At 41.5% G+C, this 27,889-nt stretch overlaps 1 protein-coding gene and 1 long non-coding RNA gene across 2 annotated transcripts; both read right to left on the bottom strand.

The window, feature by feature from the left end:
- Positions 1 to 795: 795 nt before the first annotated feature.
- On the bottom strand, positions 796 to 22,494 carry NDUFA9 (NADH:ubiquinone oxidoreductase subunit A9). The gene is made up of 11 exons (XM_060692652.2): positions 22,329 to 22,494; positions 18,880 to 19,044; positions 15,680 to 15,777; positions 14,821 to 14,912; positions 13,832 to 13,973; positions 12,595 to 12,697; positions 9,526 to 9,593; positions 8,395 to 8,471; positions 4,318 to 4,413; positions 3,197 to 3,263; positions 796 to 1,735 (listed from the first exon to the last, which is right to left on the bottom strand). The coding sequence occupies exons 1-11, from the start codon at positions 22,381 to 22,383 to the stop codon at positions 1,562 to 1,564; spliced, it is 1,137 nt and encodes a 378-aa protein (XP_060548635.1). The 5' UTR covers positions 22,384 to 22,494; the 3' UTR covers positions 796 to 1,561.
- A 3,122-nt stretch (positions 22,495 to 25,616) lies between these two features.
- On the bottom strand, positions 25,617 to 27,797 carry LOC148112953 (uncharacterized). Its single transcript, XR_015728790.1, has 2 exons — positions 27,609 to 27,797; positions 25,617 to 26,245 (listed from the first exon to the last, which is right to left on the bottom strand). It is a non-coding gene; the product is annotated as an uncharacterized LOC148112953 (long non-coding RNA).
- Positions 27,798 to 27,889: the final 92 nt, after the last annotated feature.

Below are 27,889 nucleotides of genomic sequence, written 5' to 3'. Positions count from 1 at the left end.
TTAGAGTGCAGCACTGCAGGCTACTTCAGCTGACTGTTAGTTGCAGTTCGGCAGTTCAAATCTCACCGGCTCAAGGTTGACTCAGCCTTCCATCCTTCCGAGGTGGGTAAAATGAGGACCCAGATTGTTGGGGGCGATAGGCTGACTCTGTAAACCACTTATAGAGAGGGCTGTAAAAGTGGTATATAAGTGCTATTGCTATTAGTGCCTGCAGTGATTCCCTTAACAACTCTGGCAAGAAAGGTCATAAGATGGGGCAAAACTCGCTTAACCAATGTCTCGCTTAGCAATAGAAATGCTGGGCTCAATTGTGGTTGTAAGTCCAGGACTACCTGTGTAGTAGTAGTAGTAGTAGTAGTAGTAGTAGTAGTAGTAATAATAATAATAATAATATTGCAATACCTGGTGATGCACAGATTGAAGATAAGCAGCAAGAAAAAATCACAAAGTACCTGGATTTGCAAATTGAAGTTGAGCGACTGTGGAAAAAGAAATCGTGTGTTGTCCCGATTGTAATTGGAGCCCTCGGAGCAATACCCAAAGGGCTACCCCGCTATTTAGAAATTCTAAATTTGCCGGACTTGAACATTTTGACTCTACAAAAAACCACCTTACTCGGAACAGCTTACATCCTCCGACGATACCTTAACAGTTCCTAGGTCCTTAGTTAGGACTCGAGCTGCTGAGCTATTAACCAGCCTCAAAGGCTGTGAATCTCACTAAAGATTAACCAATAAATAATAATAATAATAATAATAATAATAATAATAATAATAATAATGATAATAATAATAATACCATGTCCAAGAATTTTATAAGATACATCAGCAAATTAAAGCTTCCTGCAATAACACCAGCGGAACTGCAAAAAACTGCGCTACTTGGAACATCGTACATCTTAAGAAGGTACTTGGTTGATACCTAGGACGCTGGCAGCAACTCGTATCAACCATTAGCACCGGTCAGTGGTATTTGTGATCCATTTTTGAATGTTCAGTTGACTGAGTTTCATGTTTAATGAATAAAAGAGAATAATAATAGTCAGAAGCTGGCCACCGGGTTTTCGATTTCATAATACGAGTTGAGCTTTTCCAGGTTTGTCCCTGGTGCTGTTTTCCACACCAGCAGCCCTTTTAACAGCATCACAATTTAAGGTTTTAACCATCTTGCTGGTGTTTCACCTTATTTAGTAATATTTTCTAAGGTCCTTTAGAGTTACTACACCCCCCACCCCCCAGATCTTTGTATTATCCCTGTTTTCTACTTGAGAGGGGAGACCTGGTGTCGGAGCTACTCAGCTGCTGAGCTACTTCAGTTGTAACGTAACTTCTTCCCTGGACTACATTTGGTTAGGCCAAGAACCCGCTGGCAAATATTCAACAACTACCATACATGAAAGTTAACCATCGCGATGGCCTCTCGTGATCGTAAAACAAAGCAAGGATGATAGGAAAATAACGTGGATGTGATTTATCTAAGATTTTAACGTGCTTTGTACAGAAGTCTTCAAACCAATGAAGCCAACGTAATTTCAGCCCGGAAGTCTTGAGACACTCTGATGTTACATATGAGTAACTGGGGTGGCCGGTTTTGCATCTTCAAGTTCAGCATCCACCCAGAAGGATTGGCGATGACGCCGTAGAACTTCTATAGCCTTCATCTCTAGCGGAGTTGGGTTGACGCCCAAGTCTTCCAAGCCAGGGAGATCAGGAAACTTCTTATCAGAGATGTGAAACTTGAAACAGGTAAGAAAAAACAATCTACAGTTATTTCATTTTATTAGATTTATATACCGCCCTACTCCCGAAGGACTCAGGGCGGCGAACAGCCAGAAAAATAAAACACACAAACTACAAAATTTAAAAGACAATATAAAAACCCATTAAATAATTTGGTCCAAAACAATTTAAAACACCCCTAATGTTTTAAAAACAATTTTAAAAGTTACAATTAAGGCCAGGCCAGCGTGTTGAAATAAATAGGTCTTGAGGGCACGGCGGAAGGTGCGTAAATCCGGGATGCGTTTAAGTTATGCGTTTAAACTCTGCAGTGATTAGGTAAGGCGATCGTAGCAACCAAGGTAGATTAAGGGAGGGGAAAAGGCCATTTGCTTAAGATGTCTCATGCTTACGGTATTTAAAAAAGTTTTCCCGCCCCCCCAAATCTGCTATTGAAAAGATTCCATATTCATTAGAAAATTGGTCATTTTTGTTCTTTAGCGCGTGAAGCAATGTGGTTTTTTTTTTTACATTTAAAAGAGTATGATGGGAAGAAAAATGTACTGGTTTCTGACTCATCTATTATTCAATTGCTTTTTGTATAAGGGGGCGAGAGATAAGTACCTTAGAATAGAATTCTAAGGTACTTATCTCTCGCCCCCTTATACAAGGGGACCTTGGAGGTCTTCTAGTCCAACCCCCTGCTCAGGCAGGAAACCCTATAACACTTCAGACAAATGGTTATCCAACCTCTTCTTAAAAACTTCCAGCGTTGGAGCATTCACAACTTCTGGAGGCAAGTTGTTCCACTGATTATTTGTTCTAACTGTCAGGAAATTTCTTCCTTAGTACTAGGTTGATTCTCTCCTTGATTAGTTTCCATCCATTCCTTCTTATTCTACCCTCAGATCCTTTGGAGCATAGGATCACTCCCTCTTCTTTGTGGCAGCCACTGACAGGTCCTCAATGGAAGGCAGGTTGGTAGCCATTGTTTTTTCTGCAGTTCTAATTATCCTCTGAAGTCTGTGTCTGTCTTGTTGGGTTGCAGAACCAAACCAGACAGTTATACAGGTGCAGATAAGATCCATGGCCTTTTTAAAACTTAGGATTTCTATGAATTTCCCAAGACAAGAATGATAGGGCAAGTTCCTTTATCTTGAGATTTTCAATTGCTTTTGTTCCTTGTTCCTTTTCTTAGAAATATTTCCTACACTATTTCAAAATGAGGGTTATTTATTGCAATGCAGACCCAGGGAACTGCCACATCCTGATGAAGGACATACCATAATAACCTTGTGTAAATGTTGTTAAGATCAATATCTCTTTTCTGGCCCTTAAAAAAAAAACCCACAAACACCCGCCCACGTTATCGTGCTCTGTGTTTTGATACGACATACTTTGCTGTACTCATTATTGTGTTATCTGTTTATCAACAAGAAGAAAAATGAAACTGAAAAAGTATGAATGATGGCACTCACCCGATCAACTTTGTCTCTTGTTATCGACGGCTCAAATGGATTCATCTCAAAAAATCTCGCAATCAAACTGCAATTAAGAGGAAGAGCAACATCAAAATAAATTCAAGTTCTTTATTTGAATGCTTGGACTATTTAAATTGGAAAATATTTGGTCAGGGTTTCAATATATCAAATTTCTCTGCTGACTGAAGAGAACACAGCTCTTTGTAGCTAAACATTGCAACCTTGCAACCTAAATACAGGTAGTCCTCAACTTATGACCACAATTGAGCCCAGAATGGACTGGCCTGCGGTGCCTCTGCCAAAGAAAATGGCGCTCGGGAGGGTCATGTGTGGCCTCCTGAGCTGCGTTTTCGCTGGCAGAGGGTTGCAGGAGGCCGTTGCAGCTGAAAAACAGAGCTTGGGAGCCCGTTTTCGCTGGCAGAGAGCTCGGGCCATCACCTGCGCCCCGACACAAGTGACGTCGAACTAGAATTCTTTCTTTCCTTCTTTCCTTCTTTCTTTCTTTCCTTTCTTTCTCTTTTTCTTCTCTCTCTCTTTTACACACACACACACACGTGATTCAACATCCTTAAGGTTCAGCCCAGGGGTGAAATGCTCCCGGTTCGGACCGGATCACCTGATCCGGTAGCGACGGAGGCAGGTGGTTTGGAGAACCAGTAGCAAAAATTCCTGCCCCCCCCCCATTGCTCAGCTGAGCCGCGCAATCATCAGAGGCTTTTTTTTATTATTTTTAAAAGCAGTTTTTCTACAACCTCTTTGGCAGAAAAAAATGCTTTTAAAAGTAAAAAAAAAAAAAAAAAAAGCCTCTGATGATCGCGTGGCTCAGCTGGGATCATCAGATGCTAAAAAAAAAAAAAAGAAAGAAAGAAAGCCTCTGCCGATCAGGCAAGTCAGCTGGGATGGTCAGAGGCTTTAAAAGCAATTTTTTTACAATCTCTTCAGGTTGTAGAAAAAATGGTTTTAAAACTAAAAAAAAAAAAGTTGGCCACGCCCACTCAGTCATTTTACCCACCACCACCAAGCCACGCCCACAGAACCGGTAGTAACAAATTTTAGATTTCACTACTGGTTCAGCCTATGAAGAAACCCACCACCGACCAAGTAACCATCGGACTTACTGGTAGATGGGACTAGGCAGGGGGTACAAGAGGAAGGGTCTGTGCATGACCGAGTACAGGTACTTGACCATGTCATACAAGAGGTATCTGTGAGGGCTGCAAGAGAAAAAAAAAAGAATTTATAATAGACATGAGATGAGAAATAGGCTGTATAAAAATGAGTTAAGAACATTTGAACGGTACAAGTAATCCTCGAGTTACAACGGTTCATTTAGTGACTGTTCAAAGTTACAACGGCACTGAAAATATGACTTGGGACCGTTTTTTCATTTACGGCTGTTCCAGTTATCAAGTCACGTGATCCAAATTCAGAGGCTTGGCACCTGACTTATATTTATGACGGTTGCCACGTCACACTATCACCATTGGCGACTTCCTGATAAGCAAAGTCAATGGGGGGGGGGGAGAGCCAGGTTCACTTAACAACCGTGTGACTAACTTAACAGCTACAGGGATTCATTTAGCAACGGTGGCACGAACGGTTGTAAAATGGAGCAAAGTTCGCTTAACTTTTGTTTTCGGTTTCAGCTGAGTTTTCACTGAGCAACATAAATTTTGGGGCTCAATTGTGGTTGTAAGTCGAGGACTGCCTGTGTTTTGCATCTAAACTGGGATGTTATGATTGATGAATATAAAGACAGCTACTTTTCTTTGCCTCCCAGCTACAAAAGTACCAATCTTGTGTCTGTGGAGGTTGTCATCTTATCCAGGTCAAAGGTGCTTTTTTCAAGTAGCATCTCCTCCTCCTTCTCCTCCTCCTTCTCCTCCCTCCTCTTTCTCCTCCTTCCCCTTCTCTTCTTTTCTTCCTTCTCCTCTTCTTCCTCCTTCGTCTTCTTCCTCCTCCTCCTCCTCCTCTGGAAAACTGTCCAGTTGCCTTTTGAAAAAGCACCTTTGAGACTATTAATGGGTAGAAGATAGAATAGATAGAATTTTTTATTGGCCAAGTATGATTGGACCCCCAAAGAATTTGTCTTTGGTGCATATGCTCCACACGCACATTAACAAAAGAAAATAACAACCTGCTATCCGAAAGGTGCTTTTTTTTTTTTATTTACAAAAGGCAACTGGATTTTCTTGGGCTTTTTTTTTTTTTGCCTTGAATACATTTCACTCCTCGTCCAAGAAGCTTCTTCAGTTCATGAAGAAGCAAACCAACTTTTTGGAAGGCTCGGGGTCCCTCCAGTCGAGATAAAGAACGGGGGGAGAGCCAAGGCAGCAGCCGAAGCTGACCTTGTAAGGTTTGAATCCAGCAAGTCAAAATTAACCCTTTTATTTCTATTTTATTTAAAATAACTTTTTAAGGTCGCGGCAATGATTAAGTGCAACGAGAGTGGAATGTGGAAGAACTGGGTCTGCATTTTAAAGCTTTTTTCCCAGTATGAAAGCTATGCGATCTTTCAAGCCAACAGCCAATTTATCGGACCTCTGAATCTTTGTCAAATCAAAATGTCAAACTGTGTAAAAGGTAAACCAATGAAAAAGGAGGAGCCCATTTTGTCTTGCCCGACTATCGCTACCTTGCCAGCAGATCAGGATGAGATGCTCACTGTGTCTATTTCCAACCAGGGTGGATTTGATTTAAATGCGATGGGAATTTTTTTCAAAATTTTTTCAATGGGAGAAAAGTGGACGAGGTAATTAATGTCTCTGGACCAAAAGAATGTTCTAACCCAGGAGTCGGCAACCCGCTGCTCTGGAGCCGCATGTGGCTCTTTCATTCCTCTGCTGTGGCTCCACAATTGATAGGGCTTTCAGTTAGGACAGGTAGAGGAAAAAGGATGCCACGCTAGGAGGAGACTCTATGGTGGGGGGAACCAGATTTACGGTCAGCATAGGAAAAAGGTTGTCATGCTAGGAGGAGACTCTATGGTGGGGGAACCAGACTTCCAGTCGGTAGAGGAAAAAGGACACCAAGCTAGGAGGAGATTCCTATGGTGGGGGAACCGGACTTCCGGTCAGTTTCAGAATTGAGTGGGGAGCTTCCGGTTAGGACCTTTGTGGCTCTTTTGAGTGTTTAAGGTTGCCGACCCCTGTTCTAACCATTCTTAAATAAATAAAAATAGGTTGGACAAATAAAGAGAGAAAAGCAAAGTTACCAAAAAAAACCAAAACAAAACAGGAGGCAGATATACAAGGTAGAAATTTCTTGATCTACAATCGTAGGTTGGAAAAAAAAATCTTGAAATTGTGGCAGGTCAGAAACTGATTATAATATTGTAGGAGACTTGGGCTAGCGTGGTAGTAAAAAATCAGGAGTGTGAAAGCATCTTTCCCAAAATGGACTATTATCTGATGCAATCAGACTTTCCAAATCACAATTAGTATCAGTTCCAAGGTATTCTTCATTAAAGGTGGAGGAGTCTGAGTGGCGCAGCAGACTAATGCTACTGTTAAAAGGTAGTATTTAGCTTCCAGCTGCCTGCAATTACTGCAAGTTTGAATCTCACCAGGCTCAAGGTTGACTCAGCCTTCCATCCTTTCTAAGGTAGGTAAAATGAGGACCCAGTTTGGGTATATATATATATATATATATATAAAAGGTGCTAGCCGTTCCTGACTCTAGGGGGCGGTGCTCATCTCCATTTCAAAGCCGAAGAGCCAGTGCTGTCCGAAGATGTCTCCGTGGTCATGTGGCCGGCGTGACTCAACACCAAAGGCGCACGGAACGCTGTTACCTTCCCACCAAAGGGGGTCCCTATTTTTCTACTTGGATTTTTTACGTGCTTTCGAACTGCTAGTTTGGCAGAAGCTGGGACAAGTAACAGGAGCTCACCCTGTTATGCGACACTAGGGATTCGAACCGCTGAACTGCCGACCTTTCGATCGACAAGCTCAGCGTCTTAGCCACTGAGCCACCGCGTCCCTCTTTTCTTCATTACCTTTGAACTAATACTAATTTCATTAAGAAATTCAGTCTTAATGCAGGTTGCCTCTGTGAGCCCTCTTTCAAACCGAAGGGCACAGATGACCTTGAGGGCAAACCGATCAACCTCCAAGTGGCCTCAATGACTCTCAGAAAGAGTGCTAACAGACCAGAGGACTGTGAGAAATGTACCTCCTTCCATCCTCCACCATTTGGTCAGAACCGAAGAAGCTTCTTGGGTAAGAAGCGAAAGGTCTTCAAGGAAAAACAAAGGAAGTCCAGTGGCTTCTTGAAAAAGCACCTTTGGGTCATTCTAAAGAAGTCTGGAGAGGAGGCGGGAGCAAACTCAGCAGTCAGCTTTGCTGATTGGCCACGCCACCCCAAGTGGTCAACCATGCTCTCGCATGCGTATCATGGGTATAGCATCCCAACTGGAATGTATTTACCTCAGATGAACCATGACTGCTTTAGACAACGCCCACACTGAAGGTCCTTTCCTGAATGAAAAGGGGAAATTTGCCCTCCCCAGGTTCCAGAGGCTTTCCTCGAGCCTCCAGGAGGGCGAAAACAGCCTCCCCAGGCTCCAGAGAGCCTTCCCAAACTTCCAGTAGGCCTGTTTTTTGCCCTCCCCGAGCCTCTGTGCGCGCTCTGCACTTACCTGCATCCAAAATGGGGCCGCGTGGGGTCTCCTGAGAGGGATGGGCGGGGCCAGTCAGGAGTGGGATTTGGGGGGTTCTCCGAACTGCACAAAATCTTAGCTAGAGGATCTCCTGAACCCCTGCAAATTCCCAGCAGCCCCACCCCTGGTAATAGTGGACATAGGGCACAAATTCTCTGTGTGATGTTTTGATGGGTTTTTTTTTAAAAAAGAAGAACCTGGTGGCTCAGCAGACTAATAGCATTGTGATTAACACCAGCTGTCTGCAATTACTGTAAGTTCGAATCTCACCAGGCTCAAGGTTGACTCAGCCTTCCATCCTTTCTAAGGTGGGTAAAATGAGGACCCAGTTTGTGGGGGCAATAAGCTGACTTTGTATAAAATATACAAAAGTATGAAGGCTATTGCTTAACGCATTGTAAGCTGCACTGAGTCTCCGGAGAAGGGCGGCATATAAATCAAAATAATAATAATAAAAAAAAATAGAACAAATACTTTAAAGACAGAAAATATATTATAGTTATTTAGATGAGAGAAGTAAAAATAGGATACATACCCAACCAATGCATATGTTTTTCCTTTAGAATCAGGGTCCTTGATAGCATTAATGATTGCCCGGGCTACATCAACCACCTAACCGATAATATTCAACAGGAAAAAAAAAATATTGATGTGGTTAATTACAAATTATTGAAGTTAAGCAAACTATGCAGGTAGTCCTCGACTTACAGCCACAACTGAGCCCAGCATTTCTGCTGTTAAGTGAGTTGCACCCCGTTGGTGACTTTTTTCACCACAGTTGTTAAGTGAATGACTGCAGCTGTTAAGTGACTCACACTTCCGTTAAGACAGGAGTCTACAACCTTAAGCACTCAAAGAGCCATTTGGACCCGTTTCCCACAGAAAAGAAAACACCGGGAGCCACAAAACCCTTCCTGTGCCTGACTATTTGTTGAGCGGCCACAAAACTAGCATATGTAATTGAATTAAACGTTCTGTTTTCTTCTGAAATGTCGGCGGGTGTCACACATTGACGGTTCTGACACACACATATATATATTTAATTTGATTTATATGCCGCCCTTCTCCGGAGACTCAGGGCGGCTTACAATGCGTTAAGCAATAGCCTTCATACTTTTGTATATTTATACAAAGTCAGCTTATTGCCCCCACAAACTGGGTCCTCAATTTACCTACCTTAGAAAGGATGGAAGGCTGAGTCAACCTTGAACCTTGGAGAGATTCGAATTTACTTTAATTGCAGACAGCTGGTGTTAAATTACAGTGCTTTAGTCTGCAGAGCTATCCAGGCTCTGTATTTTGAGTGACAGGGAGCCGCAGCAGAGGGATGAAAGAGCCACATGCGGCTCCAGAGCCGCATGTTGCTGACCCCTGCATTAAGCGATTGTGGTTTCCCCTCCTGACTTTGCTTGTCGGAAGCTCAGCTGGGAAGGTCACAAAAAGGGAATCACGTGACTTCAGGACACTGCGACCGTCATAAATACATGCCAGCTGTCAGGCGTCCAAATTTTGATTATGTGACTGTGGGGATGCTGCCAACGGTTGTATGTGTGAAAAAATTGTCATCAGGCCCGTTTGTTTCAGTGCCATTGTAACTTTGGTCACTAAACAAATGGCTGTAATTCAAGGACTACCAAGACGTGAAATATATTTAATCGGTACTTACATAAACAGGCTGCTTCACAGTTTTCTTGCCAAAGCCAATCATAGGCACTCCGCCAAAACGTCGCATCTCTATATGAAGACAGGTAAGTCTGTGGTTTAAGATTTGGCAACAAAGCAAATCCTTCAAAATCCAAACCCAGCTGCTGTGGCCTAGAGGTGGAGCTCTTGCCCTCACAATCAGGAGGTTGTGAGTTCGATCCTAGGTAGAGGCCGATGTAGGGTCTCCTGCTTGGGCAAGGGGTTGGACTAGATGACCTGCAAGGTCCCTTATTGCCCCCACAAACTGGGTCCTCATTTAGCCTACCTTAGAAAGGATGGAAGGCTGAGTCAACCTTGAGCCTGGCGAGATTCGAACTTACTAATTGCAGACAGCTGGAGTTAAATTACAATGCATTAGTCTGCTGAGCTATCAGGGCTCCTATTTAAGAATGATTTAAGAATGACTTGATTTAAGAATGGACAGCAAAGTGGAATTTAATACCTACTTATGGAACTGTCTTCATCCTATTACACTGGCCTGTCCCATCCAGTCAGGCATGGGAGATAGGTTTCAGACGCTGTCAGTTAAAGAATTTCAAGTGGCAGGGTCCAAGAAGAGAGCTCCTGTTGCCCTCGCCCTGTGGAAGATTCTCCCCCAGAAGTGGGGCAGATCGCCATTCCTGGCCTTCAAAAAACAGTTAACACACAGCTTTGTGGCCCTGTATGGAGATGTTCTGCCCCAGCTACGGACCCCAAAGAACGCAGCACACACAAAGTCCGTTCAAACCTTGGTTTAATAAATAAACCAGTCTTTTACAACAATGGCTGTTAATTAACTGCATTAATAGCCACCAAGAATTCAAAGAATAATAACTGAAAGCTTACTGTGGTTGGCAGAATGCCCAGAAGCAATTTGCAGGAAGCTGATAAGATAAGCAAGACAAGACACGAAGGTATGTGAACAAAGTTGTTCCCTGCAAATTGCTTCAGTCGGCGTTCCTCCTTAAATAGGCTAAGGGAGTGGCCAATTAGCCCCAAGCCTTACTCTCGAGGAGACCTCCTCCTGAGGAGCCACTCCTGTCTTTTGGCAGCTCTGCGCGCCCGTGCATCGAGAAGAGGCTCCTCCTCTTCGTCCTCTTCACTTAAGGGAGGTTCTGAAGGCCCTGGCTGAATCCCCGCCTCTGGCACCACATCTTCTCCAGCCTCCTCATTGTCAGACTCGAGTGCCAGCTGCACAGGCTGCTGGCGCAGCACCACACCAGCCTCCTCGCTGTCGGAATCAGCTACTAGCTGCACAGGCCGCGTACGGGCCACAAAAGGGGAGCCCAAAATGAGCACAAAGCCATGGGGCTGGTTGGTGCCCTGTGAGCCCTCCCTTCATCTTCTTAACTAATTTTTAACAGGGTTCCATCATCCTTGCCTCCTTCCAAATGTTACATGTTGTTTTTATATTTTAACGTTTTATTGTACGCCGCCCTCCTCTGAGGGAGATGGTGGTTTAAAAAAAAAATGTGTAAAATAATGTAAACTTCCTTTATTCTCTAGAGTCTGCAAATTCCAATCGTGGAAATCTTAAAGAAATAATGATGCCACATCTTAAACTATGTACCGGGTCCGGTACATCTCTATATCTGCTTAGTTACGTTATCATTTTTGGTTTTGGTTTTTTTAAACAAAAGAGGCCTTTTGAAGAAGAATTTAATACTATTTAATACTACGCTATGTTGCAGAATCACTATGCTATAATTCTGCAATTTTTCAATACTACTGTCAGAAAATAAACGGTGGGTTATAGCCAAGGTAATGCAAAATGATTGCAATTGGATATGTTTTACATGTACCGTGTTTCCCCGAAAATAAGCGCTCCCCTGAAAATAAGCCCTCCCCCCCAAAATAAACCCTCCCCTGAAATTAAGCCCTCCCCAAAAATATTTAAACGTATGCGCAGCCGGTTCCCGCCATTTCCTCTGGTTAGGGTTAGGGAGACAGAGCTGGAAATCAGGTAAGATTACAAGAGGAGCCCCGTCTTGCTCCATGAGCCCCAAAATAATAAGACCTCCCTGAAAATAAGGCCAAGCGCTTATTTCAGGATTCAAAAAAATATAAGACAGGGTCTTATTTTCGGGAAAACACGGTAAAATCTGGAAAAATTCTAACAGGACCCCAAAGGGCTTAATTATTTATTCATGTAGTCCAACATTCATAAAATTTGCACTACTCACAACAGGGATTCCTAGCTATTATATAGATGGGAAACCCCTCCAAAAAAATTGTGGATAAAAAGGCCTAATTGTAGTATTATACATCTAGTTACCATAAATTTACAATATTTTTTAAATGATCAAAGAGGAAATGGTCCCCAACTTAAAGCAAACTAACAATATTTCCTAGAATCACAAGAAACCACAAGAAAGAGTTTAAGACCAAGATTTGAAAGGTTTATCCCTCTTCAGATTTAAATGAGAGCCTTATTTAAATTTAAAATTTTCATATCAATAATGTAACCACAGAATGGAAGGCAACTTCAGTACTGCCTTCACGACAGTATGAAGATTTTGTCGAATACTTGTCTTTTCAGTAAATCTGTTCATATATTACAACTAGCTGATAACCTGGGGTTGCCCGGGTATTTATTTATCCCAACCCTGTATTAGACAGGGAGGCTGTGTATTACCAGAGGGAGCCCCCTTGTGGAGTACTATGAAGCCGTTACCATGGCAACTCCATTGTGCTGTACAGTAGAAGCCATTTTAAGGCACAACAGGCTGTTGTTATCTTAACAGAACTTGAATCCAAAATGCACACTATCACTGTCAAAACTACTGTGATTTGACACTATAGATATAATTCATTCCTTTCCTTTTCATTTCAGCGACCCAGGCATTTCAGAGTTATGCTGGAACACACACAAAAACACACACACACACACCAAGGGGTGTTAGGGGTGTCTTACCCCCCACAGTATTTTTTTTCCAGAGAGTAAGTCATCTGTGTACCAAGTTTGGTTGAAATTGCTCAAGGCGTTCCAGAGTTATGCTGGAACATACACACATATACAGCCATTTTTATATAGAGAGATAAATATACTTACCTGCGTAAGAGTTTAAAAACCTATCTTCTCTCCCGTATATATCAGAAGGCTTCATAATGATGGCATCTGGAAATTCCTCCCTGACAACTTTTTCTCCTTCTGCCTATGATCAAAGCCATTGAAAGATTGTCACACTTCTCATACAGATGCAAGTGAGATGCAATTTCAACAGCCAAATCTTACCAAGAGCTCGTCCCAATTACATTTGATCATTTCAATATCCTGGCCACAATATGAAGCTAAACGTAGGTCAGCAATGAGGACAGTCTTTAAGGGAAAACTGGCACTTGGTTTAGCCAAAGTCTGGCAGCCATCAAAAATAAAAATGATTAAAATGAAAATGATAGAAGATGGATTTTTTCCCCCCAGACATGGACTTGTCTGAAAGGATGTGCAAACACACCTGACCAAACCAAGTTTGGAAAATTGTAAGTGGAGAATTCTATTAATTACAGTAGTGGTCAAAATTGTCGAAACCTTTTGGGAAAAGTGTATTTTCTAAAACTAGCTAATAACTCCACTTTTTTTGGAAGTAGAGCTATGAAATTATATATCAATGGAAAGATCATTTAATCAAGAATGTAATGCAATAACATTTATGAAGGGTTTGCTATTAGAATAGCAGTTACAGTATAAAGAAGAAAAGTAAAAAACGTAGAAAAAATATAGATATACAAAAATTATCACCATAGAAAAAACGAGATATACAAAAATTCTCATCATGTCGGTTCATACTTAGTTGGGTAACCTTTAGCATGAATGACGGCCTTACAACGTCTTCCCATGGAGTGAACCAAGTCTTTTAGTTCTGCAACTGTTATAATGAGAAACTAAGATTGAGTGATTGCTTCTATTAACTGGGTTTTATTGCTGGGTCGCTTCTGAATAACAAGTTTCTTTAGTCGGCTCTATAGATTTTCAATTGTGTTAAAGTCTGGGCTATTCCCAGGCCATTCCAGCAGTGGAATAGGATTATCTTGAAACTCAAAAAAAAAAAAAAAAAAAAAGTGGTGTTATTAGCCATCAAACCTCAAAAATACACTTTTCCCAAAAGGTTTCCACAATTTTGGCCATTACTATAATCCATAAAGACTTAATGAAGAGCAGTAGCTTTCAAAGAGGATTGGATAAATTCATGGAGGACAGGGTTATGGTTTTCCCCACAACCCTTGAAATATAATTACCAAGCAAGAGGACTTAAAAATAAAAAAAATAGCAACATCGCTAAACAACTTACTTTAGTCCTAAGGTATTTTGAAGGACTTTTACTGTCTGAGTTTAAGTGAGAAAAGTGAATCAATTTTTCTACTCCAGCCTCTTTTGAGAGGCGAGCAATATCTCTCGGAATGGAAACGAACACGTCTTCATACTTGAAGTTTCTAAAACAGGACCGAAAGCAAGAATTAGTATCACTCATATTCGTGGGAAAAATTATTTTTTTTCACATCATAATCAGGATACTGTTGCACACAGAGCTTAGAGAACATTTATTTATGCGTATTATGGGTAGTCCTCCACTTACCACAGTTCATTTAGTGACCGAAGATACAGCAATGCTGAAAAAAAGTGACTTATGGCCAGAGGTGGGATTCAGCCGGTTCTGTCCAAACTGGTAGTGGCGACTGCAGGAGGCTCCGCCCACCCGCCCGACATAATGCGCGAGCGAACAGCATGCACAGAAGGCCTGGCGCATACGCAGAGGAGGGGCGTGCTCTCACATTTGTGAACCGGTAGGGAAGGTAAGTGAATCCCACCTCTACTTACGGCCGTTTTTCACTCTTACGACTGTTGCAGCATTCCCACGGTCATGTGATCACAAGTCAGACGCTTGGCAACTGGGGCATATTTATGACGGTTGTGGTATCCCAGGGTTGCGTGATCACTTTTCTGTGACCTTCTGACAAGCAAAGTCAATGGGGAAGCCAGATTCGCTTAACAACTGTGCTACTAATTTAGGTTCTAAAATGGAGCAAAATCTATTTAACAGCTTTCTCCCTTAGCAACAGAAATTTGAGGCTCAATTGTGGTCGTAGGTCGAGGACTACCTGCATTAGATTTATTTCTCTCCTTTATTTTGTCCAACTCGTGGCAGTGGGCGTAAGCTCCTGCCTGTTTTCCCCCACAACAACCCTGTGGGGTTGAACTGAGAGAGGATACCACTCTGGTACCTCTCTGGTACTATGACAGTCAATCCTCTCAATTTATTTCAGCAGGGGAAAAATTTACCTTGTTTCCCAATCTCTTCCAACGAGGTTGATTACCACATGGCTGTTTTCGAGAGCTCTTCGGGTAGAATCTCTGTCGCGCGAGTCCCATTCCTGGTAACCACAAAAAACACAAACTAAGTTAAATGATGTCCACAAAACTTGCACAAAGTATGCCCAGTAGTTCGTGGCCCATGTAACACCAATAGCACCTAGACTTATATACCGCTTCATAGTGCTTTCCAGCCCTAAGCCGTTTACAGAATCGGCATATTGCCCCTCAACAATCTGGGTCCTCGTTTTACCGACTTCGGAAGGATGGAAAGCTGAGTCAACCTTGAGCCGGTGAGAATCAAACTGTTGGCAGTTGGCAGAATTAACCTGCAATACTGCACTCTAACCACTGCGCCACCACAGCTCTTAACACGTTTGTCTAACGAGATCATACAGGTAGTCCTCAACTTGAAATAGTTTTATTTACTGACCATTCAAAGTTACATTATTGAAGTGACTTATGACCGTTTTTCACACTTATGAACGTTGCAGCATCCACGTGGTCATGTGAACAAAATTTGGATGCTTAGCAACTGCCAGACTTTCTTAACAACCTTGTTGCTAACTTAACAACTGCAGCGATTCACTTAGCAACTGTGGTAAGAAAGGTCGTAAAATGGGGGCAAAGCTCACTTAACGAATGTCTCGCTTAGCAACGGAAATTTTCAGCTCAATTGCGATCGTAGGTCGAGGACTACCTGTATTATGCTCTTCCCAGCACAAACCAAGTTGTGAGGTAAAAGAATCAGGAAAGGCGAAGTGCGAGTTAAAATATTTCCACTTGGGTTTTTTTTTTTGTAAGGATTTGAGGTGAACTCACACCATACCAGAAAAATCAGCTGTCCCAAGTCACCCATCGGCCGAAGGTACAGGAGATCATACTCATCACAGCGATACGGGATGACGACTTGAGAACCGATACGGCCTAGAATAAGAAATAAGTTTATCTGGAATGTTGTAATTACAGGATGTTAAACATTAGCATTAAGCCATAAACAGTTTTTACACGTCCGTTTGCAGAAGTGGCGATCATCCAGGCATTAAGACCTTCTGGGTTTCTAGAAGCCTTGTGCCCCACGGTCTAGAGTGGCGGCCCCCAAATTTTTGGGTACCAGGGACCGGTTCCGTGGACAGAGGTTTTTCTGTGGACCAGAGGGGGCGTGGTTTCATGTGCTGCCTGCATCCCGCAGATGAGGCTTTGCTTATTCACACGACCCGGTTTCTGGCATGCTGAGGCCTGATGTCGGTTCACGAACCTGGGGTTGGAGACCCCTGATCGAGAGACAGTTTGGTCTATAATGAAGGCAGTGGGCTAGAAAGTGGGAGATGGTGAGTTCTAGTCCCACCTCAGCCATGAAAGCCAGCTGGGTGACTTTGAGCCAGTCATACACTCTGAGGGAGGAGGAGGAAGGATTATAGCAATAGCAATAGCACTTATTAGACTTATATACCGCTTACAGCCCTCTCTAAGCGGTTTAGAGTCAGCCTATTGACCCCAACGATCTGGGTCCTCATTTTACCAACCTCAGAAGGATGGAAGGCTGAGTCAATCTTGAGCCTGGTGAGATTTGATCTGTCAAACTGCTGGCAGCTGGTGATCAGCAGAAATAGCCTGGAGTACTGCACTCTAATCACTGCACCGCAGCTCTTAACTATTATCAGGTATGTTTGCTGCCTTGAGTTATTTGTAACTGGGATACAAATAAATAAATAAACCAAAATATTTATATTTCCCCTATGCTGGGGGAAAAAAATGCTCCAGTTTTCTAACCTACTTTTATTTCATGGGTTCAAGCAGAGATGGAGTCCCTGCTCTTGAGGCAGAAGTCACTTAGCTTACAGAGAGAGCCCAACCCTCTGATCTTGTAGCCTTTGCCTGTCCTTAATCTTAAAGTGCCAATAGAAGCCATACGAAACATTTAAATTGACATAAACCTTCCATGCTATGAATGAAAGAGATTAACACCACCTAATGGTGGGTTTGTGTTGAGAAAACATGTTGCTTTTAAGAATTAGGAAGAAAGCATCTCACTTTATGTTAGCCACAAATATTTTTTTTTTAATCTAGATGTTTGTTAATCAAACGTTATAAAGTAACTAAGCTAACAAAATCCATGATGCACAGAAAAAAAAGGATTTAGAAAATCCAAAGACATATATTAAAAAGTTACCATGCATAAAAAATTAGGAAGAAAGCAGGGGTGAAATCCAGCAGGTTCTGATAGGTTCTGGAGAACCGGTAGTGGAAATTTTGTGCAGTTCGGAGAACCGGTAGCGGAAATTTTGAGTAGTGCAGAGAACCGGCAAATACCACCTCTGGCTGGCCCCAAACCAGCATTTTGCTGTCTATTGTGAGACTTAAGGACAGCAAAATGCTGGCTTGAGGTCTGATAAAGCCTAGAAACTAGTGAATGAGATTTCACTGAACTATGGCTGTATAAAGATCTTGATTTACGTAGGAAAAAACCTGGTTGAGAGAAAAATACACATAAAGGCCTACAAAAAGAGAAGTGTGTGTGTGTGTGTATAAATTTATATACATACACACACATTTTAATGTTACATTTTACTCTCTCTAGAAAACAATGCCAAAGCCTTGCAACTTCTGTTTTATTGGAAATAAGAAAAAATAAAAGGAGCATTTCTGAAAAAAAACCCACATTTTAATGGGCAGAATGAGTGTGGTTCTTTTTACATAACTCGTGCAATATGGATTTTATTTTTGAAGAGGGCAACTCTCGTTCATTGTCAATGGAGATTCAGTGGAAAAAGCACCTTTGGGACAGCCACGACCTGGATGACCGAGAATCTCCATAGACTTTTAGCTATGTACTTTGGGATAAACATCCTTCAAATGGTGCAGGAGTATGAACAGATTTCCAGAAAAATGGCAGACTACAGGAACCATTTGCACTTCAGTTTGAGATGCAGACAACACAGACTCATCCTCAATAGCCTTCACCTGGATTCAACAGTGAAGGGACCCTGGGCAGAAAATCCAGCTCCACCACACAATCCTTCCAGCAGTTCCCACACCCATTTGCACTACTCAGGTGATCCTGAGGACACAGACAAACCTCCAGGTGGCCTCAAGGACTCTCTAAAAGGATGCAAATGACCAGCTGTCTGCAAGGAATATAAATCCTTCCATTCCCCCACCATCCAGTCAGAGCTGAAGAAGCTTCTTGGATAAGAAGCAAAATGTCTTCAAAGAAAAACAAGAAAGTCCAGTTGCCTCTTGAAAATGCACCTTTGGGACAACTCTCATTCACCAAACGTGGGAAAAAGAAAGGGATATTTCCTGTCTTTAATCAAATGTTCTTAACATGAGGCATCTTGAAAACCACTGGCCGGTTGTAACTTGCTTTGGGCATTCCTGCCCAGCATAACCAGCCTGAGAAAATAATTAGAGGATTTTTTTTTGCACTTATATTTTTTATTTTATTCAGAACAAAGTTATAATACAAAATACAAACTAAAAAAAAAAAAAAAGGAAAAAGAACACAAAACACAAAGCAGTAAACATTAAAAATGATGTAACAAAAAAAAATCACATACCCATACAAAATCATTGAGCTATATTTGGGGAAATTATTTTTCCATTCAAAATTTATTCAGAATCTGCAGTATTATTGCTAATCTATTTTATTGTAACAATGGCATGCAGGTATCAAAAGATATCGTTTTTGTTAAGATCCATGAAAAAAGCAAGCGAATTTAAAGAAATTTAAATTAACACTTTTTCTAAAATCCTTCGCTAATTCATGACAGCCACATTTGAAAATAGCTTCATTCACTTTTAAACGCCCTGAATACTAAATTATATTAACTTCATATTTTTGTTACTTATGCCTATATATGATCATTTTATGAAAAATCATTCTGATTGCTCATTTTAAAGAAATTTTAAGATAAATTTGTAGCATTTACCTTCACAATTGGTGTATTGATTATTGGATATGTTAAGTCGGATGAGCTATAAACAACATTCATTTAATAAATGAAGTCTATCCTTCTCGTATATTACCTAGCTGATTAACAAGATATCGGCCCATGAATCCTGTGGCCCCAAAGACTGTGGCAACAATACCACTGACCGAGGAACGTCCACTGCGTCCATGCGGCATCACCGTATAATGAATTGAGCGATCTTGTTGAAGCAGCGACAACACCCCTGGAGAAATGCCATAGCCTAAAACACAAGGACATTGAACATAATACATATAAATGTGCACTCATCTCCAAGATTTCACCTAACTCATTGCTGAGGTTAAGTCCCTGACTTACAGCCACCATTGGACCCCAAATTTCCACTGCTAAGCGAGACAGTTGCTAAGTGAGCTCTGTCCCATTTTGCAACCTTTCTTGCCACATGTGTTTAGTGAATCACTGCAGTTGTTCAGTTAGCTCAGGGGTGGGCAATTGTGGCTCTTTTACAACCTGTGGACTTCAACTCCCAGAATTCCTGAGACAGTTTGGCTGTCTCAGGAATTCTGGGAGTTGAAGTCCACAGATTATAAAACCATTGACTTTGCTTGTCGGAGGGTCGCAAAAGGCGATCACATGACCCCGGGACACTGCAACCGTCACAAGTATGAGTCAGTTGCCAAGCAACTGAATTCTGATGCTGTGACCACGGGGATGATGCAACAGTGGTGCATGTGAAAAACGGTCATAAGCCACTAACTTAGGTCGGTAAATGAACCGTTGTAAATCGAGGACTCCCTGAATATGTTCCCCTTTATACTGACTATAACGACAAATCTATTCTAGGCAACCTCATCTCCTTGCGAGCTTTAGCTTCCCTGATATCAACTGAGAAAATTAGTTGAGCCCTCTTTTTGGTGATGCGTCCCTCGGTCACCTTCTTTCTTTGGTCCTTCCTGATTTTCAGATCCTGAAATAGCTTTTCTGCTACTTTTGCTGGCAAATAACAGAATAACAGAGTTGGAAGGGACCTTGGAGGTCATCTAGTTCAGCGGCCTCCAAACTTTTGGGCATCAGAGTCCGGTTCCGTGGACGTAGGTTTGGATGCTGCCTGCATCCAGCGGATGGGGCTTCACTTGTTTGCACGGACCTGTTTCTGGCATGTCATGGACCGGTGTCAATTCACGAACCTGGGGATTGGAGTCCCCTGGTCTAGAGACAGTTTGGTCTATAATGAAGGCACCAGGCTAGAAAGTGGGAGACAGTGAGTTCTAGTCCCACCTCAGCCATGAAATCCAGCTGGGTGACTTTGAGCCAGTCATACACTCTGGGGGGGAAGAGGAGGAAGGATTATAGCAATAGCAATAGCACTTAGATTTATATACCGCTTCATAGTGCTTTTACAGCCCTCTCTAAGCGGTTTAGAGTCAGCCTATTGACCCCAACAATCTGGGTCCTCATTTTACCAACCTCAGAAGGATGGAAGGCTGAGTCAACCTTGAGCCTGGTGAGATTCGAACTGCCAAACTGCTGGCAGCCGGTGATCATCAGAAGTAGCCTGCAGTACTGCACTCTAATCACTGCGCCACCGCGGCTCTTAACTATTATCAGGTATGTTTGCCCCTTGAGTTATTTGTAACTGGGATACAAATAAATAAATAAACCAAAACATTTATATTTCCCCTACGCTGGGGGAAAAAATGCTCCAGTTTTCTAACCTACTTTTATTTCATGGGTTCAAGCAGAGATGGAGTCCCTGCTCTTGAGGCAGAAGTCACTTAGCTTACAGAGAAAGCCCAACCCTCTGATCTCATAACCTTTGCCTGTCCTTAATCTTAAAGTGCCAATATAAGCCATACGAAACATTTAAATTGACATAAACCTTCCATGCTATGAATGGAAGAGTTTAACACCACCTAATGGTGGGTTTGTGTTGAGAAAACATGTTGCTTTTAAGAATTAGGAAGAAAGCATCTCACCTTACATGTTAGCCACAAATAATTATTTTTTCTTAATCTAGACGTTTGTTAATCAAACGTTATAAAGTAACTAAGCTAACAAAATCCATGATGCACAGAAAAAAAAGGATTTAGAAAATCCAAAGACATATATTAAAAAGTTACCATACGTAAAAAATTACCATATTGTAGCCTACTGAGATAAACTATAAAAATCAATCCAAATTGAGTGGAATTGCCATTCTTGCCTCTGATGTTCCATTATTTTAATTCTTTTGTGCAACTCCCCTCCCCATGCAGCAACGGAATCCACATTTCAATTGTTATGTTACCTGGAGTTTTCCAAAGTTTGACTTTTATTTCATGGGTTAGAACAGAATTGGAGATGGTCCATGGACCATGTGTGTGTATCTATGTGTGCGTGTGTTTTTGTGGGTGTGTTGCAACAGACCCCTGATCTAATCCAACCCTCTGCTCAGCCAGGAAATTGCTTTGCATCCTGGCACCTACTCTGGGGGTCACAGGCAGTCCTCGACTTAGCAGCAGCTCGTTTAGCGACCGTTCAAAGTTAAAAACAGGAACTGAAAAATGTGACTTGCGGCCGTTTTTCACACTTACGGCCGCCACAGCATCCCCCAGGATCAAAATTTCAGCTGTCTGGCCACGGTCTCCTATTTATGACCGTCCCGGGAGTTACGTGATTTCTCCTTTGGAGACAAGCAAGGTCAAAAAAGGGGAAAGCCGGATTCACCGAACAACTGGGCGACTTAACATATCAACTGCAGCGATTCCCTTAGCAACCATGGGTGTGTGTGAAGGTGGCAAAACGGAGGCACAACTCACTTAGCCAATGTTTTGCTTAAGAACCGAAATTTGGGGGAGGGAGGGGAGAGAGAGAGAGAAAAAAGAAAAGGGAGGGAAGGAGGGAGGGAGGGAGGGAGGGAGAGAGAGAGAGAGAGAGAGAGAGAGAGAGAGAGAGAGAAAGAAAGAAAGAAAGAAAGAAAGAAAGAAAGAAAGAAAGAAAGAAAGAAAGAAAGAAAGAAAGAAAGAAAGAAAGATTACTGTAGCTACTCCATTAAACGTTACACAGGTTTGCTTAAAAATAAATTCCATACATTTAGATAGGACTGCCACCTTAACTGATTAATTTTTATCACCCCATTAAAAAAGAGCCCTGAAATTTTTCATCACTGTTTCTCTGCTGGAGATTTCAATCTAATTCAAGTTTGTTTCGGTCGTAAGTCGAGGACTAATTGGCTTGTGGCTGAGTGGAGTTAGTCCTCGACTTACGACCAACCCCTCTTCCTTCCCGCCCCCCAATTTTTTTTTTTTTTTTTTTTTTGGCATGGCAGTGAAGGAGAATTGGCGGTTTCGAAGCGCCTTCCCCCCGGGGAAGCCCCGGAGAGCCGCTTTCTCGCCTGAGCGGCTAAAGCGAGGGCACTCCGGGAAAGGGCAGCCTCGGGCGTCCTCCCGGTGACCTTCCCAGCCAGCGTCGCCGGGCCTGCGACGAAGCCCCGCCGCTCTCTTTCCCGGGCTGAGCCCCAGGAACGGCGGCCGGGCGCCCCTCAGTCGCCCTCCGACCCCGACTTACGCTTCCCGGGGGAGGAAAGCGCCGCTCGAGGAAGGACGCGAACGAAAGCCGCCATCTTCCCCGGCCTTTTGCGCAGAGCCCCGCCCCCCGCGCTACGGCGGCCTCCGAAGACCAAACCGCGCGCGAGCGGCGACGTCCGCCTGCAGAGCGCGCTCTCGCGGCGAAAGGCGGTAGGCGGGGCCTAAGGCGCGGGAATGGAGGCGAAGCTAGACGGGCGACTCAGCAATGACTTAACGGCTGTTCGGTTGCTAAGGGCGTCGCCGCAGTTGTTAAGGGAGCCATGCGGTCGTAAAGCGAATCTGGTTTCTCCCGTTGATTTTATCACTTAAAAAGACTTTCTGACAAATACAAGTAATACAAAAATAAATACAAATAATACAAAATACAAATAATACAAAAATATATACAAATACAAATAATATAAAGAATACAAGATACAAATAAATACAAATAATGCAAAAATAAAGACAAATACAAACAATACAAATACAAATAATGCAAAAATAAATACAAATACAAATAATGCAAATACAAATAATACAAAAATAATACAAATACAAATAATATAAATAATACAAATATAAATAATACAAATACAAATAATACAAATACAAATAATGCAAAAATAAATACAAATACCAACAATGCAAATACAAATAGAAAATACAAATGATACAAAAATAAATACAAATAATATACAATTAGAAATAGAAATACAAATGATGATCACACGAGCCCAGAATAGTTCAACTGTCATAAATACAGGTCGGTTGCCAAGCATGAGGAATTTTGATCATGTGACCATGGAAATGCTGCCAACAGTCATAAGTGTGAAAAATGATCACAAGTCACATTTTTTTTCAGTGCTATTGTAACTTTGAATGGTCACTAAACAAACAGTTGTAAATCGAGGACTACCTGTATTAAGAAAGATGCAAATTCTACAGGGAACGGGATGATATAATTGGTGAATTTGCCACTTGTGCAATGTTATTTTAGGATCACTATTATTTCATTTTCACATCTAATTTATGTCTTACTGTTTGATTTGTTGTTTTCTGACACATCACATACACCGAATGTATGTATCATTTGTTTCTGCACCATGTAAAAAGATTTGACCTCACCCTAATAAATCTTTTTTGCTTTGCCTGAATTATTTTGTGATTCACATTTTTGTGTGGGCAAAAAAGCCCCTTTGGGGAAAGGTAAAATTGTTTTCTCTCTCAGATTTACCAATTAGGCCTTTAGCTCCATGCAAACTCGGGGTGCCTGTGTTTGAAGATTGATAATACACATTTAATTGTTCTTAAATAAATTCCTATTAGAATCTTGTATATGAGAAAAGAGCAGTGATTCTTTTTTGACAGTTTAAAACAAAAAAATTCCGTTTTGACGAGATAAATTGGAAGGCATTATTTTTACGTTTAAACAGCAGAGTTTTGACTGAATTCTGCCCAGAAGGTGAGAAAAATTCTAAAAATTGTTTTAACGGGGAATTGGAATTTCAAATGGAAGTGTCAGATGAGATTACACAAAAACTCCCAACAAGTGAGTAAAAGTCTCTAGAGATTCTCAGTCATCCAGGTCATGGTTGTCCTAGAGGTGCTTTTTTCAGGAGGCAACTGGACTTTCTTGTTTTTTATTTGAAGACGTTTCGCTTCTCATTCAAGAAGCTTCTTCAACTCTGAGTGGGGAACGGAAGGATTTATATTCCTTGCAGACAGCTGGTCATTGCATCCTTTTAGAGAGTTTTGATCATTTGCATCCTTTAGAGCAGGGGTCAGCAACCTGCGGCTCTGGAGCCGCATGTGGCTCTTTCATCCCTCTGCTGCGGCTCCCTGTTGCTGATTGCTCCACAATTGATAGGGCTTTCGGTTAGGACAGGTAGAGGAAAAAGGATACCGAGCTAGGAGGCAACTCTATGGTGGGGGAACCGGACTTCCAGTCGGCTCCAGAATTGAACGGGGGCTTCCGGTTAGGACCTTTGTGCAGGGGTGAAATGTAAAATTTGTTATTACTGGTTCTGTGGGCGTGGCTTGGTGGTGGTGGGGGTAATGCGACTGGGTGGGCGTGGCCATTTTTTTTTTTTAACTTTTCAAAGCATTTTTTCTAATGCTTTGAAAAGCCTCTGCCGATCAGGCAACTCAGCTGGGATCGTCAGAGAGGCTTTTTAAAAAATACCTCTCTGCCGATCAGGCAACTCAGCTGGGATCGTCAGAGACTTTTCAAAGCATTTTTTTTACCACCTCTTTGGCCAAGAGGTTGCAGAAAAAAATGCTTTGAAAAGCCTCTGAGGATCCCAGCTGAGCCGCGCGATCATCAGAGGCTTTTTTTTTTTTACTTTTAAAAGCATTTTTTCATCGGAAGAGGTTGTAGAAAAAATGCTTTTAAAAGTAAAAAAAAAAAGCCTCTGATGATTGTGCAGCTCAGCTGGGCATGGGGGGAGGCGCAGGGATTTTTGCTACCGGTTCTCCGAACCACCCACCACCATCGCTACCGGATCGGGCGATCCGGTCCGAACCGGGAGCATTTCACCCCTGCCTTTGTGGCTCTTTGAGTGTTTAAGGTTGACGATTCCTCTTTAGAGGGTCTTTTAGAGTACTTGGAGGTTTATCTGTGTCCTCAGGGTTACCTGAGTTGTTGCACCTGTCCCTGGTTCCTGTACTCTGCAGTTTTTCCTCTGGAAATCCATTCTTACTCCCACACCATTCAGGGTTGTTCATCCCAAATTGTATAGCTAAAAGTCTGTAGAGATTCTCTGTTGCACTTGTTGGGACTCCCAACAAGTGCAACAGGAAACCTAAAGGGATTATACTGAAAGATGTAAAGATTTTGCAATACTTAAGATGGAAGAATGATTGATGCAAATGATGGAACTTGTTGGGAAGGCCAAATTAATTTAATTGATTAGAGAAATGACAATATCTATGTCTAATGCTATTTGGAAACTCCTTAAGGACTTTTTGTGGAAAGCAGAAAAGATGAATTTATGAATTATAGTTTTGATGATTAGAAGGGATATATTATAGAAAGAAAAGTGACATGTTATAAGTTTAGAGAAAGAGGTAAATTTATAATTGTGTATACAATTATACACAATTGCATATACAATTATACACAATTGTGTATACAATTATAAAATGTACAACTGTTGTAAAGAAGTCGCTTCTAAGGGTAGACAATTGAAACTAATACTATCTAGTCTACATTTAGTACTGAAATCATACAATAGCTTGCACAATCAGCAAAACCTTTCGTCTATGAAAAAACACTGCTACAAAAGCATTATTCAAGGAAGCTGGAAAATATTTTTAATTAATCATTGAAATCCTCCAACAATATAGGAGCACAAAGTCATCTAGGAATCAATAAAATAGTCATCCATACTGGGAGCTTCCTCTGTTTCCATAGATTTAATAATACGGTATCAGTAGTATCTGGAGACATCAGAATAGAAGAAAAAGAATTGGAGAAAGTCACACACACAAAAAACTGAAAATAGAAGTAGAATAACTGCGGCAAAGGAAAGCAAAGGTGGTACCAATAATAATAGGTATCTTGGATGTAATCCCAAAATATCTGGAACACAACTTGAACTCCATCGGCATTGACAAAATCCCCTTCGGTCAATTGCAAAAAGGCAGCTTTACTCGGAACAACTTACATCCTGCAACGAGACCTCTGACATCACGAAACATCCACCTCTGCCTATCTCAAGTCCTTGGGAAGGACCTTGTAGGTGGATAAAAATGCCAAATCCAGTCTAAACATCAGAAAATCTGAACACTGACAAAATTTCCATCTGTTAAATTAGAAAAAGCCACGCTACTTCGATCTTCATATATACTGTGTTGATACATAACAACATCCTAGGTTCTGGGGAAGAACGTGCTGTGAATGAGAGCCAACATCAGCTAACGAAAAAAGAAAAGAAAAGCTGTGATTTCAGGTTGTATATATAATAATAAATATAATTAAATTTCAATTTTGCAGGGATATGTATATATATATATATATAATCTCTATTATCTATCTCTATATCACTCCATCTATCTCTCTATCATCTATCTCTTGTCTATTATCTGTCTATCTAATTTCTCTATCTCTCCATTTATTTCTCTATCATTTATGTATTATCTGTCTGTCTATCTATCTATCTATCTATCTATCTATCTATCTATCTATCTATCTATCATCTATCTATCATCTATTTCTATCTCTATCTCTCTCCATCCATCCATCCATCCATTCACCTACCCACCCATCTATCATCTATTCATCCATCCATCGATTCATCCATCGATCCACCTACCCATCCATCTATCAGCCATCTCTCTCGCTAATCTATAATCTATCTATCTATCTATCTATCTATCTATCTATCTATCTATCTATCTATCTATCTATCTATCATCTATCTATCTATCTCATCTCTATCATCTATCATCTATCTATCTCTCTATCTCTCTATCTCTCTATCTCTCTATTTATCTATCTCTCTATCTCTCTTTATCTATATATCATCTATCTATTTCTGTCTCTCTATATCTCTCTACATCCATCCATCTACCTACCCACCCATCTATCGTCTATCTATCCATCCATCAATCCATCTATCGATCCATCCATCGATCCACCTACCCATCCACTTTCAGCCATCTCTCTCTCTCTAATCTATCATCTATCTATCTATCTATCTCATCTCTATCATCTATCTATCTTATCTATTTATTATTTCTATATATTATCTATCTCTCATCTCTATCATCTATCTATCTACCTTATCTATTTATCATCTATCTATCTCATCTCTATCTATCATCTATATTATCTATTTATCATCTCTCTCTCTCTCTCTCTCTCTCTCTCTCTCTCTGTCTCTCTCTCTCTTTCTCTCTCTCTCTCTCTCTCTCTCTATATATATATATATATATACATCCATCCATCCATCCATCCATCCATCCATCCACCTACCCACCCATTATCATCTATCTATCCATGTATCATCCATCTATCGATCCATCCATCGATCCATCTACCCATCCACCTATCATCCATCTCTCTCTCTAATCTATCTATCTATCTGTCTGTCTGACTATCTATCTATCTATCTATCTATCTATCTATCTATCTATCTATCTATCTATCTATCTATCTATCCTACCTACCTACCTACCTACCTACCTACCTACCTACCTACCTACCCATCCATATCTCTCTCTCTCCCTCCCTTTCTCCCTCTCTCATCAAAAAGTTCTCCAAAAGGCTACTGCCCACCATCTGGAAAATAATTGATGAAGGAGCCATGTCCATCCTGCATCTATTGCACCATTCAGCCACACTTCAGTTTACAGGAAGAAATATCCAGTATCCAGTATCATCTTTAAACAAAGAAGAAGCATCGCTGACCCTAATTTAATCCCCCTAAAACCCGACCATAAATGCACCAGGGACTGATCCTCAACATTTTTGTCATTGCACCAGTTTCCTCCCAAGCTTTGACTAACTGCTGAGCCTCCTTCTGATGGTGTTGATGATTGCCATGGAAACAGCAGAGT

Source organism: Pantherophis guttatus, chromosome 7 (genome assembly GCF_059756535.1).
Source record: "Pantherophis guttatus breed Tessera chromosome 7, ASM5975653v1, whole genome shotgun sequence".
Lineage (NCBI taxonomy): Eukaryota > Metazoa > Chordata > Lepidosauria > Squamata > Colubridae > Pantherophis > Pantherophis guttatus.
Note: the sequence above shows the minus strand (reverse complement) of the source record. Positions and strands in the feature narration are given on the sequence as shown.

Coding starts and splice junctions, on each gene's coding strand:
- NDUFA9 (XM_060692652.2), bottom strand. CDS start 22,383: ATGGCGGCTTTCGTTCGCGTCCTTCCTCGAGCGGCGCTTTCCTCCCCC. Junction 14,913..15,679: donor TGGGACAGCTGATTTTTCTG/GTATGGTGTGAG, acceptor TGTGGTTACCAG/GAATGGGACTCGCGCGACAG. Junction 9,594..12,594: donor GTTTTTAAACTCTTACGCAG/GTAAGTATATTT, acceptor GTCTTCATATAG/AGATGCGACGTTTTGGCGGA.